Source organism: Festucalex cinctus, chromosome 16, assembly GCF_051991245.1.
Source record: "Festucalex cinctus isolate MCC-2025b chromosome 16, RoL_Fcin_1.0, whole genome shotgun sequence".
NCBI classification, from domain to species: Eukaryota; Metazoa; Chordata; class Actinopteri; order Syngnathiformes; family Syngnathidae; genus Festucalex; species Festucalex cinctus.
Genome location: NC_135426.1, coordinates 15,081,167 through 15,097,220, shown reverse-complemented (window position 1 = coordinate 15,097,220; position 16,054 = coordinate 15,081,167). Strand labels below are relative to the sequence as shown.

At 40.1% G+C, this 16,054-nt stretch overlaps 2 protein-coding genes and 1 long non-coding RNA gene across 4 annotated transcripts; 1 reads left to right on the top strand and 2 right to left on the bottom strand.

Annotated features, from left to right (window-relative positions):
- Window positions 1-12: 12 nt before the first annotated feature.
- LOC144003774 (low density lipoprotein receptor adapter protein 1) lies at window positions 13-4,162 on the bottom strand. The gene is made up of 3 exons (XM_077500322.1): window positions 3,843-4,162; window positions 1,554-2,224; window positions 13-563 (listed from the first exon to the last, which is right to left on the bottom strand). Exons 2-3 carry the CDS (start codon window positions 2,131-2,133, stop codon window positions 478-480), a joined length of 666 nt encoding a protein of 221 aa, XP_077356448.1. The 5' UTR covers window positions 2,134-2,224; window positions 3,843-4,162; the 3' UTR covers window positions 13-477.
- A 2,939-nt stretch (window positions 4,163-7,101) lies between these two features.
- LOC144004218 (uncharacterized) lies at window positions 7,102-9,806 on the bottom strand. The gene is made up of 2 exons (XR_013279239.1): window positions 8,766-9,806; window positions 7,102-7,372 (listed from the first exon to the last, which is right to left on the bottom strand). It is a non-coding gene; the product is annotated as an uncharacterized LOC144004218 (long non-coding RNA).
- On the top strand, window positions 8,877-14,922 carry tnfsf12 (TNF superfamily member 12). Of its 2 annotated transcripts, XM_077501243.1 has the most exons (6): window positions 8,877-9,402; window positions 11,243-11,324; window positions 13,023-13,079; window positions 13,162-13,185; window positions 13,267-13,394; window positions 13,962-14,922. In XM_077501243.1, exons 1-6 carry the CDS (start codon window positions 9,235-9,237, stop codon window positions 14,235-14,237), a joined length of 735 nt encoding a protein of 244 aa, XP_077357369.1. In that variant the 5' UTR covers window positions 8,877-9,234; the 3' UTR covers window positions 14,238-14,922. The 2 variants fall into 2 exon arrangements, with proteins under 2 accessions (XP_077357369.1, XP_077357368.1); XM_077501242.1 differs by having other exon boundaries at window positions 13,162-13,394.
- The last annotated feature ends 1,132 nt before the right edge of the window (window positions 14,923-16,054 follow it).

The following is a 16,054-nucleotide window of genomic DNA, read 5'->3' as shown; positions in this document are numbered from 1 at the left end:
GGGATAAACAAATGTGTATAAAAACATTTTAATACATATTTCATTAAATATGTACATAATTACAACAACAGCACAAAAACGACCTTCAAGCAGGCACTTTGTAAAGCCATTGCATTTAAAAAATATATATTTACACCTTTAGGTGGAAAACCCCCCCAAAAAAGTTCTTTAAAAAAAAAAAAAAAAAAAAAAAAAAGTTAAAAACTGGAATCTTCAGCATTATTTTGCCATGGAAATGTAAAACTTGTAAACATGATGCAACAGCTGCTCAAGTCACTTTGAGGGCTCGAGTGGGGGAGGAAAAAAGCACAATGTGTACACTCATGGATGGGAAAAGAGGACGCGACAACGCTCCCAGTGTTCCAGGATTGACAAACCCGCAAGTGTTTGGAATATCAAATCCGTAAAAACGACAGATGACTCACTGATCCATACAGTCCGAGGGCGGAGGGTGGACAATGGGGGTAGGGGCGTGGCTCAGCTCCAGCTGTCAGAGGCGGACCCTCGTCTGGCGATGGCTCGGAGGGGGCTTCGAGACACGGAGCCTCTCTTCCTCCAGCGGGCTGGTTGTGAAAAGACACAGCCGTTAATTAGGAATGGATGAGAGAATTGCACTTGCGCTAGAATAATACTCTTATTCACCGACACCCATGTCACTCACCAGCCCAGGCCAATTACAGACCCACTGACATGACCTGATAGGATTGTTATTTCCTTTTTTTTTATGGCCACAATGGATACATAACGTGCACAAAATGCTAATAATTGTGGCCACAACTGAAGAATATTGTGCACACAAAATTTACTCTTTTACTGACACGTTACCCCCAAAAAAAAAACATGGTGCCAGCTGATTTCGAGCATTTTAACTCATCTTTCAAGGCAAAAAGAATATTGTTTGCTTTTACTACATATGCAATGTGGGTACTAAATGAAAGACCACATTCTTTCATTAGAGGGAAAAAAAAAAAAAAAGTACATTTCTACCTTATTCCGGTCTTTAGTAATCAATCACCATTTGAAAATAGGTAACTTGAGTGACATTTACCGAAAATTGAAACGATAACTTGAAAACACGCTTTTTGTGAAAAGATACATTTTCTCCACAACAGTGACTTTCACACTAATATTTAATTGTTTAGTGACGCTCTGTGAATGAAATGTAATGTTACAAAAGCTTTGATCATTCACATCATCCTTGAAAACGTTATATTTCATCAGATTTCATCATGTTTCATTGTAATTCCATATACTGGCAACCCATTAAAACGAGATACAATGCTGCCATCTGCTGGACACAGTTAGTGGGTGTTTTTGATTCCACAACCCATTGACCAGGCAGCGCTCCACTTCGACGTTGACGTCATTGAACGTTTATGGCGGCATATATAATGATTTTACTTAGCGTTATTAAACGTTTTTGGCGGTCAAAGAGTTAATATCAGTCCTACAAAAACAATGTTATAAAATTAATTATTTGCAGTATTTTTTTATTTTTTTTATCTGAATTTTAAGTGAATTTGGATACATTCAGTATTTTGGAGACTGCTCACCTTTGCCCAAGCTGGCAGGTAGCGTTGAGCTCTTGGCGACGGGGGAGCCGGCGGCGTCCTCGGCACTCGACGGCGGCGGCGTAGCCGAACCCTCCCGCTGCCAGTCGCTCAGCGCCCGCTGGAAGGAGTGCGCCAAGCAGCTGGTCATATCTCGAGCCCGCTCTGCCCGGTTGCACCAGAACACGCGGCACTGCAGCTGCTGCCCTTGGTGCTTGCAGATGTACAGGAAGACGTTGGGGCGGTCGGCGTCGGCGGCACAGTACGCAATGTCCTGCAGGTACGTTTTGGTGAGCTGCCGGCCCGTGCTCAGCTCCTTGACCTCCACGTAGCGGGGCCGCACCACCAGGGCGTGGTCCTTGCTCAGCTTCTTGCCGCTGGACACGCCCGCCAGCAGGCGGCCAATGGCGTCCCGCGCCTGCTCCCGGTCCAGGGAGAAGATCTTCTCGGTGCCCAGGTAGTGCACCTTAAAGAGCGGGTCGCCGTGGGACAGCGACTCAGTGCGGTCACGACGGAAGCGGCGGCGCAGCGCGGCCGGCGAGTTCTTCAGGGTTTGCATGAGGTGGAACGTGCCGAGGGACATGGCGCCAGATTGAAATTGTCGCTCCACGTGGTCCACCTCGACTACTTTGCCCGTCTACAGACGGCGCTGCAGTTGCATTCACTGCTTTTATCTGGAAGGAAGAAATGAAATTTGTCTACTTTAAATCAGCAATCCTCATTGAGCCTTTCGATGACGGAAGAAGAGTGATGTACTTGTAGGCTGAATGTGCACATTTTTAGGACAGCACATGACAGCTGCCTTTTTTTTAAAAAAAAGTCTGGGAAGATTGTTATAGTTAACGAAAATTTACAAAGTTAAACTAAAATTGAAAAAACACTTTTGTTAAAATAAAATGAGGGCTTTTATTTTAAGCAAGTGATAACTGAAATTCCATATATGAAAAACTAAAAATAAGTAAAACAATCAAATTAATTCGATTTGTCATTTTAATAATCAACCATTTAAAAATGAGCTAAATTGTTAAATCTTTAAAAGCTTTCTTAAATTATGTTATTGTGAGTTGTAATTTTGTGGTTTTTAAAATTTACTAGCAAGTTATGCTCCAACTATGAATATCTTTTTTTGTTGTTGTTGTTCAAACTCATAAGCATTTTAAGTTTACATTCAAACTTATTTTTAATAAATCAAACGTTCTTTAAATAAATGTTTGGTGGGATTATTACTTAGATTAAAATCATCCAGAATGATTGTGAAAAAAAAAGATAAATAAATCAACTTTATTTTTTGGCCCTCCTACTATTATGCTCAAAGCTGGGATCTTATTGGTCCATGACACTTTTAGGCCTTCCATGACCTTGAGTCTTACGTAACAATCATCAGGCCTCTTCTCCATTGTGTCACTATAACTTTGGCCCGCCATTCTTCCAACATCCCTCCTCAGCAGTGAACACAGACTTGAATGTTTGACCATTGTTTGTCGAGACCGATGCAGGAAGCAGCTTTGCATCCCCCTTACCCAAACCCCTGAAATATTTGTGTTCTCCAAACAATGACATGCTTCTGAGAGCACGTCACTATTGAAGTCTAACCAAACACTGTGACACAACAGGACAGCTTTATTGCAAAACATGAGCTACAATTTCCTCCAGTCACAAACGTGAAGCAACATAAACGTATTGATTCTCAACTACTGTGACCCAAACTCCTTAACTCAGTTCAACATAATTTCTTGACAGCAAGATGGCGGCAAATGAAATTTCTCATCTCACGTCAACATAGTTATTATTGCTCACCTAGATGCCAAACAATTGTGGTAACACTATTTCTATCCAAATGAATGCCTCAACTCACTTTGACATAGTTCCATTACACCAAGATGCCACAAGATGGTGGCAAAGAATTATATTTGTTTAAATTACGTTCTTCAACTTATTTTAATATAGCTTGACTCAAAAATGGCACAAAATGTCTGCAGCGCACCTGTTTCGTCTAGATTAAACTTTTCAAAGAATGCGGAACTGAGAATATGCATCAGGTTCGAAATACATTACTTATTGGTTATTTACATGTGCAGGTTAATCAACAATTTATTTGTAAAATTAAAAATATATACTAATAAAAGTCATAAAGTCCACTGAGTTACGTTCCAATTATGCCGAATTAACAATCGAACCAGCAGAGCTAATTGTGCAAAGTCAGACGTGTGATACCCAGCGAGTGTGCGAGAAACAAGCGAGCACATGGTACAATCTGCAGATTCGTTAAGGTGCTTCGGTCGTCGCTCTTACCTGGTCGCAGCAATCTCATGCAAACGATGTCCGTGAACGCATCAGATGGAACGCGGAGTACACTGCTAAGTTAAAAAAAAAAAACGCTATGAAAGATGAAAAATCCAACTTTGACTGTAAAATTCTGTTCTCGGTGCTTGGTCTATACATACACGCTACACTACACTAGTCGACGCTTATGCTATGCTATGCTATGCTACCTGTGTCTGTGCAATCAGTACTCAAGTCGATTCCGCTTGCGACTGTTTTAAACGACGAGGACGCGCGCTTGTCATGCGTGAACGCGCACCTGCGTCAGAGAAACTGAGAAACGAAGGGTGGGCGCTACCAAATTGACACGAGAAGGAGGGGGTGTGGGGAACTAATAAATGTCGTGTTTGTTTTTTGCACGACGTAAAGTGGGGGGGAAAAAAACAACTGACCAAGCTTTTTTTTAAGGTTACTTAAAATGGCGTGTGCTAAAAAAAGTAACATATAAAATATGTTTTGTTATCATTTTACTCTTACAATACCCCCCTTTTTTCCCTTCTTGGCCTTTTCAAGTTGACACTTTTATGCTTTACTGAATGTCTGCACATGACAATAACTTAAAGCTCGCATGTTGGGGTCGTTTAAATAAATACATTGTTCATAGTGTGATTGTCCATGTCCAGTGTCCATAGTCACCTGTGAAGTGATTGACTATTGACAATTTACCGCAACTCTCACCCAAAGTCAGCTGCGATAGGCTCCATTCAGTTCACCTATGACCCCAATGGAGACAAACCCGAAAGAAAGGATGCTGCTTGGAATATCATAAACTATTTTTAGTGCCCAGATAAACGTTTTTATAAGCATTACTTTTGAACCCGCCACTGTGTGTATGTGAGCCTGATGATGTGGTCAAACAGTAGGGCCCCTGTTTTCTTCCTGGGTTTGGCCCAAAAACAGTTAAGGCCTTCCGACGTCACGCCTGCCGCGGTGCCTCGCCGGTGCACACTGGAGCCATTCTTGCTTGTCGAGCTTGGCATCAACGTCATGGAAGTGTCTCAGACAGGCAGCCCAACCCCCAAAAGTCATCGCACACTACTCCCAAAAAGGTGGGAGAAATTTCAGGATGTACCTAAATGCGCTACAGACTACTGGACCCGAGGTTTACTGCAGTTCTCAAACTTTTTACATCTCAAATGCCACCTCAAAAATACTTTACTCCCAAACTTTTTGCGAGTAGTGTCAGTCTGTGCTCAGTCTGCTGAATTGTTCCGTAGGTTTTGATGAAGGGTGTGACCCACTTAAAATGCGGACCCACCCAACAAACTCGAAACCGACGCTCGGACAAGGCTGTCAGGAAGTCGTCGACGGATGAATAGATTAGCTTTAAATCAAGAAACAGGTTTAGTTCTTGTTTGTTTGTTTGGTCACTGAGGGTTGCCATTAACTGCTGGAACATTCGTTGCGTGATATGTTTTATCCTGAAATTGAATGAAAATGTATTAATTCAGTAATTTATCGGTAAAACTCAAATGTACAAAACTTTGCCCAGCCAACTATAAATGCATAAGCACTGGTTCATCTTTTGCTTCCCTTTTCCCAGAGGCTGTCAATCAAACACCTGACATATAGGCACAACACGGAACATAATCCCTCTGCTAAAAATTGGGAAATGCATTTCAAGTGTCTTCATTGGAGGTCAACAAGTCCAACAATTTTGATGCAAGCAAATGAAGATAAGAATTGCAATATTATACAATAAAGTTGTAATTTTTAAAGTCATAAATGTAATTTGCAAAAATAAAGTTGAAGCTATTTATGGTAAAACATATTTAAGAATAATGTTTTTCCAAGTTCAAATCACAATATTATAAGTTAATCGCAATATTTTTGTCAAGGTATTTTTTTAAAGAAAAAAATGGATCAACATAAAGTTGTATTTTCAAGGGAAATAAAGTCATAATATTCCAATATAAAAATTATTGTATTACAAAAATAAGAATTATATTTTTTTTCAAGCAAATAAGTCACAATCTTAAAAACAGGGGGGGGGCTTGTACTCATAATAGTCATATTTTTATGACAAAAAGTCACAATCCTGAAAGATAACGCCAAGATTTGTTCAAGAAAATAGGCATAATTTTACGGGAATAAAGTTGCATTTTTGCAAAACAAAAGTTATGAACTTATTCAAATAAAGATTTTTTTTCAAGAAGAAAAAAAATCAGAGTGCAGATTTCCTCCCAAAAAAAAAGTTGTAAATATGAGAATAAAGATGTATTTTCCCAATTTTTATGATCACCCCCCAAGTAAAAACATCAAGGCATAATAAAGTTGATTTTTTTCCCCCCTGAGTGAAATCAAATCATAATCTTCTGAAATTTAAAAAACAAAAAACTATTATTAAAAGAGTAAAGTCGTATTTCTTCTCAAGAAAAAGTCATGATCTTGACAATAAAGTGTTTTTTTGTTGTTTTTTTCTGAGAGTAAGTAGCAGGAATAGTGTTATCAGAGCCTTATTAGACTTGAGGAAGATTTTTTTTTCTGAGAAAAAAAAGAAAAAAAAAAGTCACATTTATTATGAGAAAACAGTCAGATTTCCGAGGGGAAAAGTAGCAATCTAATGAGAATAATGTTTTTTTTTTTTTTTTCGATTAAAAAAAATCTTACTACTACACTTGATCTTAACCACATGAATAAAGTTGTCTGAAAAATCCTAATCTTGTGACAATAAAGTAAGATTTTTTTTTTATTTTTGAAAAAGTAACAATTTCACAGAAATAAAGTTGTCGGAAAATTCTTAATTTATGACAATAAAGTTTTTTTTTTTTTTTCAAAATATATCAATTTTATAGGAAAAAGAATGTGGAGACTAAAGATTTTTTTTCTGAGGAAAAAAAAATCACATTTGATGCAAACGGTCAGATTTATGAGGAAAGAAATACAATCTTATGTGAATAAGGTCACATAAAAAAAGTGGTTCAAGTCATAATATTAAAGTCAAAGTTTGACAGGAAAGAAGTTCCCATTTTAACAAATGAACTCCATCCTCCACGTTTCATGGGGGAGTCACGTGACTCATAGCTGACAGTGAAAACACAGGAGCACATATCCAAATAAGGGCGTAAGCGGTGTATATAGAATGACAGCACGTCTGCCTCCCTCCATCCCCCTTTTTTTTAAGTGAGCATAAGTGAAAAATCAAAAAAAAAAACGTGAATGACCTCATTTCCTGTTTCCCCGCCTTCATTCGACTGAAACAGAATTACTCAAGCATGCAAGTTTCACATTGACAAATGATGTAACTAACTTTTAATTAAAAGGGACCTCCAGCCACCATCACGAGGTGTGTTTGTATGTGGGGGCAATCACAAACCAGACTAAACAGGAAGAGGTGGCGTCGGCTTCCAGTACGGCACCCCGAGGACTCGGACGACGACACGTTCTGAACTCCTGTATACGGTGGTCCCATCACTGAAGTTTGAATGCGAGGCTCCTCTCGCCCTCGCGTTCTGACTAATCTGCGGCGAGTGCGTCGCTCCGCGCGTCATCACCGACATCTGCGAGATTTCAGCCGGGGGAAGAAAAAACAACGCGAGTCAGCCTTCAGGAGACACACGTGGGCTATTAATAGCAACAGGCAGGCGAGCAGCAGCTACGCAGGAATGGGAATTTGAAGGCAGTCTTAGACAATTCCTCATTTCCTCCCCACCCACCCTACGACACAATGACAGCACTGTGACGAACACACACACGTGCACACGCGGGTAATTTTTAGCCTCGAGCTACGAGCACTGTGAGGTTTGAATTGTTTTGTCTGCCATACACACTCGCTCACACTTACAGAGGGGAGGAGAAAAATGGGAAGAAGAGAGAGGCCTGGAAATAGCCAAAGAAAAAAAGAGGAAAGGGAGGGAGAAGGTGGCAAAAAAAAAAAGAGGCTTACTTATAAGAAAGAGTGAGAAAAAAAAAGAGCTAACTTTTTAAAAAGTTTTTAAAAAGTTAACTCGTGGATGCAGTGCTCAATGATGCGTCTGCAGGTCCCTTTTTAATGTTTCTATGGTCACAGTGCCCTCTTGTGGCTCTAGTGAGACATTATTTTATACTACTGAAGTTAGATTAAATGGTAAATGGACTGAATTTATAGTGCTCAAAGTGCTGAACAATGCGTCATATTTACCCGTCATATTTATATGAACAAAATGTTACAGAATCCTTAATATTATGGAAAACATACTGTATTTAAAAAAAAAAAAGTCATAATATGACGAGTTTTTTATTATTATTTTACAAGTGGTCTTAACATTATGCTAACATTTCCCACTGTCCCTAAATATACAGTTAGAATAATATAAGTTTTTTAAAATACAAAAATAAAGTTGGAACAGAAGTATGAAGTCAGTATTATAAATAATTTTATTTTGCAAAACTTCTAAATATTACAAAAAAAAAGCAGAAAAATTGTACATTATTTTACAAGAAAAAAAATCTAATTATTATGAGAAAGCTATTAGGACCAAGTTGAAATAAAATTGACTTTTCTATTTTAAAGGGACAATATGTAGAATTTAGCGCCATCTAGTGCCGAACTAATTAACTAATTGATTTGTTTATATATATATATATATATATATATATATATACTGCAATTTTTTCATTGTTAATTTACAATGAAAGAAATTTTTTTTGCTCTCGCTAAACTTTTACTCTTCCTCATGGATGGATGGATAGATAGATAGATAGAAAGATAGATATTTTAATATGACAAATTTGCAAAACCCACACTTCCAGATAGAAAATGTTCTCTTCCCTCTAAAATTATGAAAAGACAAAAAGTTTTACTGCCAAAATAATTCGAGAAAGTGTCTTAAACTCCAATGAAACTTGTAACATTACGAGAAAAACAAACGTGTGCACTCGAATTTGAAGTAAGACAAGAGAAATGAGTCTTACCTTACATTCTGGCGCCCCCATGTGGCCATTTCGTGAGCTGCCCAACGCTCCACATTGAGGCTGGTTGATTTGATGACAAAGAAAAAAGAAAAAAAGAAAAGAAAAGCAAGAAGGAAAGAAAAAAGAAAAAGTGCAGCACCGAGAGACACAGGAGGGGAGGAAGAGGCTCTCGGCGTCAGATCTCAACTCGGGAGCCCCCCCGGTAGGTGCTCATGCGCGCGCAGTCTTAATAAAGACAAGAGGGGGGGGACCCCCCAGCGAAAGAAGCCCAAAGGGGAACCGAGACGCCGAGAGACGGATGCAACAGTTGGCGAGATGCGACGCGCCAATTAGCGGCCCACGCGTGTCCATTAAGCCGGCGCGGCGGGCCAGAGGGGGTGGCTCGAGTGCGGCGTGGATGTTCCGAACGACGGCGCACCACCGTGGGGTGATCGGCGGCGGTGGCGGCGGCGGCGGCGACTGAGTCAGCATGCATCGGATCGCCCCGCGGCGGCGCAAGCTCCGGGCGCTGTGGGCTTCGCTGGCCCTGCTGGCTCTGTCTGTGGCCGCCTGCAGCGCGCTCTTCACGGCGTGGACCTGGCGCCAGACGCGGGACCTGTCCCAGTCCTTCCACATCCTCCAGGAGCGCCTCGAGCAGGTCGGGGTGATAACAACAACAAAAACTATGAGCAACTTTTTTTCCCTCTCTCTCCCTAAAGTGGTTATGCAACTTAACTCGTGCATGCGGTGACGGGAATCATCGTGGGGGATGTGTGGTGGTTTTTAAATACACATTTCCCACTTTCAAACCCACGGTTTTATTGTCTTTTTCTTAAAAAAAAACTCAGTTTACCGGAAAGCCTCAAATTATTCTTGTTTTTATCCGAAATCCAAACTTGATTTTGCATTTAAGCACAAGTGACAAATGCCAACAAACTTTCCTTAATACGCCTCTCCAAACGATTCAGTACTTTCTTGGCATTGCCTGTTTTTTTGTTCTGCAAAAAGAATTTTACATGCACAAATCCATTACAAATGCAAACAAGGTTTCATTAATATACCTTTCCAACATTTTTACTGCTCTAATGATGCCCAGCAAACTTTCATTAATACACCTTCCCAAGGATTCCACTGGAGGATTGATGCCCTGGCATTGCCTCTTTTTTGTTTGTTTTTGTTTCTTTTCTCTACAGAAGGAAACACCTGTGATGAATACGAACATTCCTTCATATGCCTTTCCAAGGATTGTACTGCAGTAAAGATGCCGTGGTTTTTACAATTTCTTTTTCAACAGAGGAATTTTAATTTAAGTATCAGAGACACATGCGGAAAAATCTTTCCTTGACATGCTTTTCCAAGAATTCTACTACAGAAATGATGCCCTAGTATTGCCTGTGCATGCATTTTTTTCCTACTGAACATTTAAATGTACGTATTGTGACAACTTTCCTTAATACGCCATTCCAGATCTGAAAAGATTACACATTTTACTGCAGCAATGATGCCCTTGCATTGTCTGTTTATTTTGCTGTACAGAATAAAATGTAGGCATTTGTGACAAATTCAAACTAACTTTCTTTAATATGCCTTTCCAAGGATCCCCGACACTGCTTTTGCATGCTTTCTTTAACATACCTTAAGTTTTGAAAGGATTCAAGATTTTTACATGTCATTTTCTCTTCACAATAAGAATTTACATTTGAGCATTTGTGATAAATTCAAGCAGACTTTCCTTAATATGCCTGCTCAAGGATCCCTGACACTGCTTTTGCATGCTTTCTTTAATATACCTTAAGTTCTGAAAGGATTCAAGATTTTTACACATCATTTTCTCTTCACAATAAGAATTTACATTTGAGCATTTGTGACAAATTCAAACAGACTTTCCTTAATATGCCTGCCCAAGTTCTTAAGGGATTTAGAATTCATCTGCAGTAATGTTGCCTGTTTGTTTTTCAACAATGCTCTGGCATTGGTTGTTCCTTTTACGCTCAGTCGAAGACGAATGTCCATGTCAGAAGCTGTGAGGATGAATACGAACAAACTTTCCTTAATATGCCTTTCCAAGTTTTGTTTGGTTTCTTATCTCTCCATAACAAGAAAATGACATCAGCATTTCTTACAAGAAATACATTCCAATAGGAGGTTCGTAGGGGTGTCCAAATTAGGGCCTGGGTGGCCATTTGCGGCCCTCAACTCATCTCACTCGGGACATTGTAGTGTTGATGTTTGAAACGCTGATTGCAAGGAGAGCGACGGTAGCCTTCGGTTTAAGAATGTGCACATAACCAGACACGCACGCGTCTCCTTCAGTCCCCCCCCCCCCCCCCTCCCCCCAACCTTTTCAAACTTTGCTGGCTTCGCAAATCTCCTTTATTTCCCAGAAAGACGCAGTAAGCGAGGCCAGGCACTAAAAACGTGCAAGGGGGTTGGGGGTGGAACATCCAAGTGAGTGATGCACACTTGTTCATCTCGTGCGTGTGCGTGTTTCTGCACAGGTCAACACGCAGAGGAAGGCCATCGTGCAGCTCATTCTGGAGAAGCGAGAGCTGCTTGTCGGCCAGAGAGTGAAGCGAGACGGTACACGCACGCACGCACGCACAATCCACACGTCTTTTTGGGCCGCATGCCACTCGGGGCCGCAGCTAAAAGTCGACACAGGAAGCAGTAGGCAGCTGGACGGCTGTGGCAGAAATTACAGGTCTGGCCGGAGCGGCCTCGCAGCCCAGAAAACCAGCTGGCTCGGGAATGAGGCCTTGTTGCACGCTTTTGGGCCGTCAAATTGATTTTTTTGGGGGGGATGTCGCGACTCCCACAGCTATGATTTGTTGTGAAAGCAGGGATATTTGATGACCTATCATTGCGGTATTTATAGCGGCCGTTTTGCGGGTGGCTTGATGATTACGTCCGGGAGTGAACCCTTGGGACCACGGGGGTGGGCATATTTAAAAAAAAAATGAAGCTTCAAGATGTTTAATACTTCTCCCAGTTTGTTTACTGTCAAACCAAAGTAGAAAGAATTACATTTTGTGAATTTAAAACAACTAGAATGCCCTGTTAGCTTAATGCTAACACATAACACTCAGGTAATGACCAATCACGCCTGAGCTTGCAGCTGTCACTTGACCTAACTCAGAAAACAGGTTGCCGTGATTGGTCGTTATCTGAGCCCGAAGCAACTGCGATATCGTTTTCTGTTGACAGAAAGTGGCAAAATGGCCGCCCTGTGAGATGGATGAAAACAGGTGGATTTTGCTGTTTAAGTCATATTCCACAAACACAATATGAATCACAATGCTGTGTTTAGACTAGTGTGGGGCACATAGAACATTTTCTAAAGAAATTTTGTGATTTGACATCACCTTTAAGGAAATTCATAAAAATGAAAATGCTTTTAAAGAAACAAAATCTGAAACTACAATTTATGTTTATGAAACAAACAGCGAAAATGTGCGTTTTCACCTTTGCCAATTAATATAAAACGAGCTTTTGGCATTCATTTTAAATGTATATATTTTGGTATTGCTGTACGTTCACATACTAAAACATAAACTAAACTACAACAAAGCATTTTCAAAAACATAAAAACACAAACCTGCTCTAAAAACTATTTAAAACTAACTGAATTTAATTAACAAATCAAAATGAAATAAAAACAAACTACCTTGTTGACTAACTAATCCCAAACTATTGTCGTGCTGACAGTATATACATCGTAAACAAACAAAAATGCTTTGGTCAAGAGACCATGAGTAAATGCTAACGCTAAATGCTAGCAAAACTTATCTTAAGCGTATCATTTTGATATTAGCATGGCTCGCTTCACATGAAATATTGTTGACCCAGGGTTGCCATGCTAATATGAAAGACGATGAGGAGTTGAATCAGTACTTTTACTTTAAAAAAAAAAAAAAAAGTACAGGATGTGAGTACTTTTGTCACCAGCTCTAGTGAATTTATTGCCTGCCTTTGGAGCCCCTTTTCCACCACATCATCTGTCTTATTCTGTTTACGTTGGATGCTTTCTTCTCCTCCACTCCATCTTTTTTTTTTGGATTCTCTGCGAGTGGCCGGCACGCTCCGATGATGAAAAGAACAGTTTGAGGAAATATATGAAAAGCACGTGACGGGAAATCCTTTGGCCATCTGTTAAAGCGTGTTTAAAACGGCGACGAGATGGGCGGCAAATGAGCGCGGCATTAGGAGACCGATTCACATGTGGAACCGCAGGAGTGTTTTCTTTGTCACACTCACGTTCAGTCTGCCCCGAAAAAATAGGGGGGACGCTGCGCGGGAAGCACGGAAACGGGAAGAAAGCGGCGTCTCATTTCGAGAGTAAGTGGCCTGGCAGATGCCTCGTCTCACGTTAGCGTCTGCAAAAATCATCTTAATTGACTTGCTTTTCCTTCCTTGACAGTCACCAAGGTCTCTTCTCAGCAAGGTAAGAGGGGGGGTACGTCGAGGCCGCAGCGGGACTGGCTGCAACGTTACTTGTCCGACGTTGCCCTTGGTGTGGTTTCAGTGGGTGAAGGAGGTGTGATCAAGGGCTGGGAGGAGCGCGTGCTCAACATGAGCAAAGCGGTGAGCTACAACAAGGAGGAAGGCACCTTCGTCGTGGAGAAGCCGGGCGTCTACTTCCTCTTCTGCCAGGTACGGACCCGGCAACGGCTCTCAAAAATATTCCCTCAGAAATTGAGTGCAGGTTAAAGCCCCATGTTAAATCAAACCAGAAGACTCCAAAGGCATATCAGTCAGAGGAAGAGTGACGAATCGAGTAAAGGATACAGTCAAATTTGAGGCCCACAGCTTTGAAACAGTAGGATAGAGTAAATAGGATAATAACTCACTCAAAGCCATGTCAGATGGAAGAGAGTCGATCAGAATGCAGGATACAGACCAAAGTGAACTGTTGAAAGATAAAACTATTAAAAGAGCATATCAGTCAGAAGACGAGTGTTGAATAGATAGCAGGAGACAATCCAAAGCGAAGTTTGCAAGTTGTTAAACTTTCAGAAATGACAGCCCAGTCCCAGCCGGATGAAGAGTGTCGAACAGAGTGCAGGATACACTCCAAAGCGTACTTGTCAAGCTACGCAGCTCTCAAACAGTCAAACTGACAGTCCACCAAACCAATCAGAAGAAGAGCGCGGACTAGAGTGCAGGATAGAGTCCAGTGCATCCGAGTAGGAAGCTGACGCTGTGCTGGCGTCCCCGCAGGTTCTGTTCAACGAGCAGGAGTCCCAGTACGTCAAGCTGGACGTGGTGACGGGCGGCCAGAGGCCCCAGAAGCTGCAGTGCATGGAGGGCTACGGGACCACCCCGTCGGCCGGACCGCACCCATCGCACTTCCTGAAACCCTGCCAGGTCTCGGGGCTCCTGCGCCTGGACAAGGGCACCGAGCTGCACGCCGTCACGGGCCCGTCCTTCCGGCTGCACACGGTGGGCAACCCGTCGGCTTCGCCTCACGTCTTCAGCATCTTTAAAGTCAACTGACGCCCTCCCGAGTGTGGGGATTGGAGTCCCTCAAGATTTCCGCAGCGCCGCTTCTTCCCGCGGACGCTCGTTTTTTTGGGGGGGTTGAAGCCGACAGTCTGCGGACGCCGACGCGCCCTCGCAACGTGGCCGAGGGTAGCGGATGGGAATCGGAAGCCGGATTACGCCGTAAACAGAGCTTCTGCTTTTGGAGACGTACTGTGTACAAACTGAGAACATTTTTTTTACGTCATCACAGAGATGTGAATTTTCCTTCTTCTTTTTTTAAAACTCTTTTTTTCTAACATCAAATTGGAGTTTTTAATCTTTGTTTGAGGGGAGTCGTCACTTCTCTTCATCCTTTTTGTTGCTCTTTTTGCCTGTTGTTTTATAAATGAAACCACGAGTGATTGTTTGGATGATCAAGTGGAACAAAGCGGAAAGGAAAATCAGTGACATTTTAAAAACCACATTTGTGCCACTATAAAACAAAACCGTCTGTGTTCCAAAATATTAAGTATATGCAGTTTTGGTAATATTCTAAGACTCTCAATAGGGTTGAGGTCTGGGGATGGTGGTGAAGTTTTAACCTCTACCTTTACACCCAAAGCAAGCAAAAGCTTGATTGGAAGATGACTTGACTTGGTATCTAAAACACAAGCATAATAATAATAATAATAATAATAACAATAAAACATAAATCCTATGTGCATTATATTTATGTGGTACAAATAGTAGGAACTGAAAACAAATTGTAGTCTTTTGAGAATCAAGTTGTCTCCGATTTTTTTTTTTTAGGAAAAATCCATAATTTTATGAAAATGAAGACAGATTTTTTTTTTAGGAAGAGGGTCAGATTTTTTTTAATTTTTTTTTAAATCTCATAAGATTTTTTTTCTTTTTTTTTGAGGAAAAAGACAAATTTATTTCTGTGAAAAATGTCTTCTTTTTTTTTTTAATCCATAATTTTATGAGATTGAAGACAGATTTTTTTTTTTAAGAAGAGGGTCAGATTTTTTTTTTCCAATCTCAAAAGATTTTTTCTTTTTTTCGAGGAAAAAGGAAAAATTGCATTTTTTTAAGGAAAAATCCATAATTTTATGAGAATGAAGACAGATTTTTTTTTTTTAGGGAGAGGGTCAAAAATTTGTTCTCAATTTCAGAAGATTTTTTAGGAAAAAGTGATTTATTTCTGGAATTTCTTTTTTTTTTAGGAAGAATCCACTATGAGAATGAAAACAAATTATTTTGGGGAAAACGGTCAGATTTTCTTTTTTTTTTTTTTTAGGAAAAAGACTCACTTATTCCTGGAAAAATGTCAGATTTTTTTTTTTTTTTTGGAAAAATCCATAATTTTATGAGAATGAAGACAGATTTTTTTTTAGGAAGAGGGTCAGATTTTTTTTAATTTTTTTTTAAATCTCATAAGATTTTTTTTCTTTTTTTTTGAGGAAAAAGACAAATTTATTTCTGTGAAAAATGTCTTCTTTTTTTTTTTAATCCATAATTTTATGAGATTGAAGACAGATTTTTTTTTTTAAGAAGAGGGTCAGATTTTTTTTTTCCAATCTTAAAAGATTTTTTCTTTTTTTCGAGGAAAAAGGAAAAATTGCATTTTTTTAAGGAAAAATCCATAATTTTATGAGAATGAAGACAGATTTTTTTTTTTTAGGGAGAGGGTCAAAAATTTGTTCTCAATTTCAGAAGATTTTTTAGGAAAAAGTGATTTATTTCTGGAATTTCTTTTTTTTTTAGGAAGAATCCACTATGAGAATGAAAACAAATTATTTTGGGGAAAACGGTCAGATTTTCTTTTTTTTTTTTTTTAGGAAAAAGAC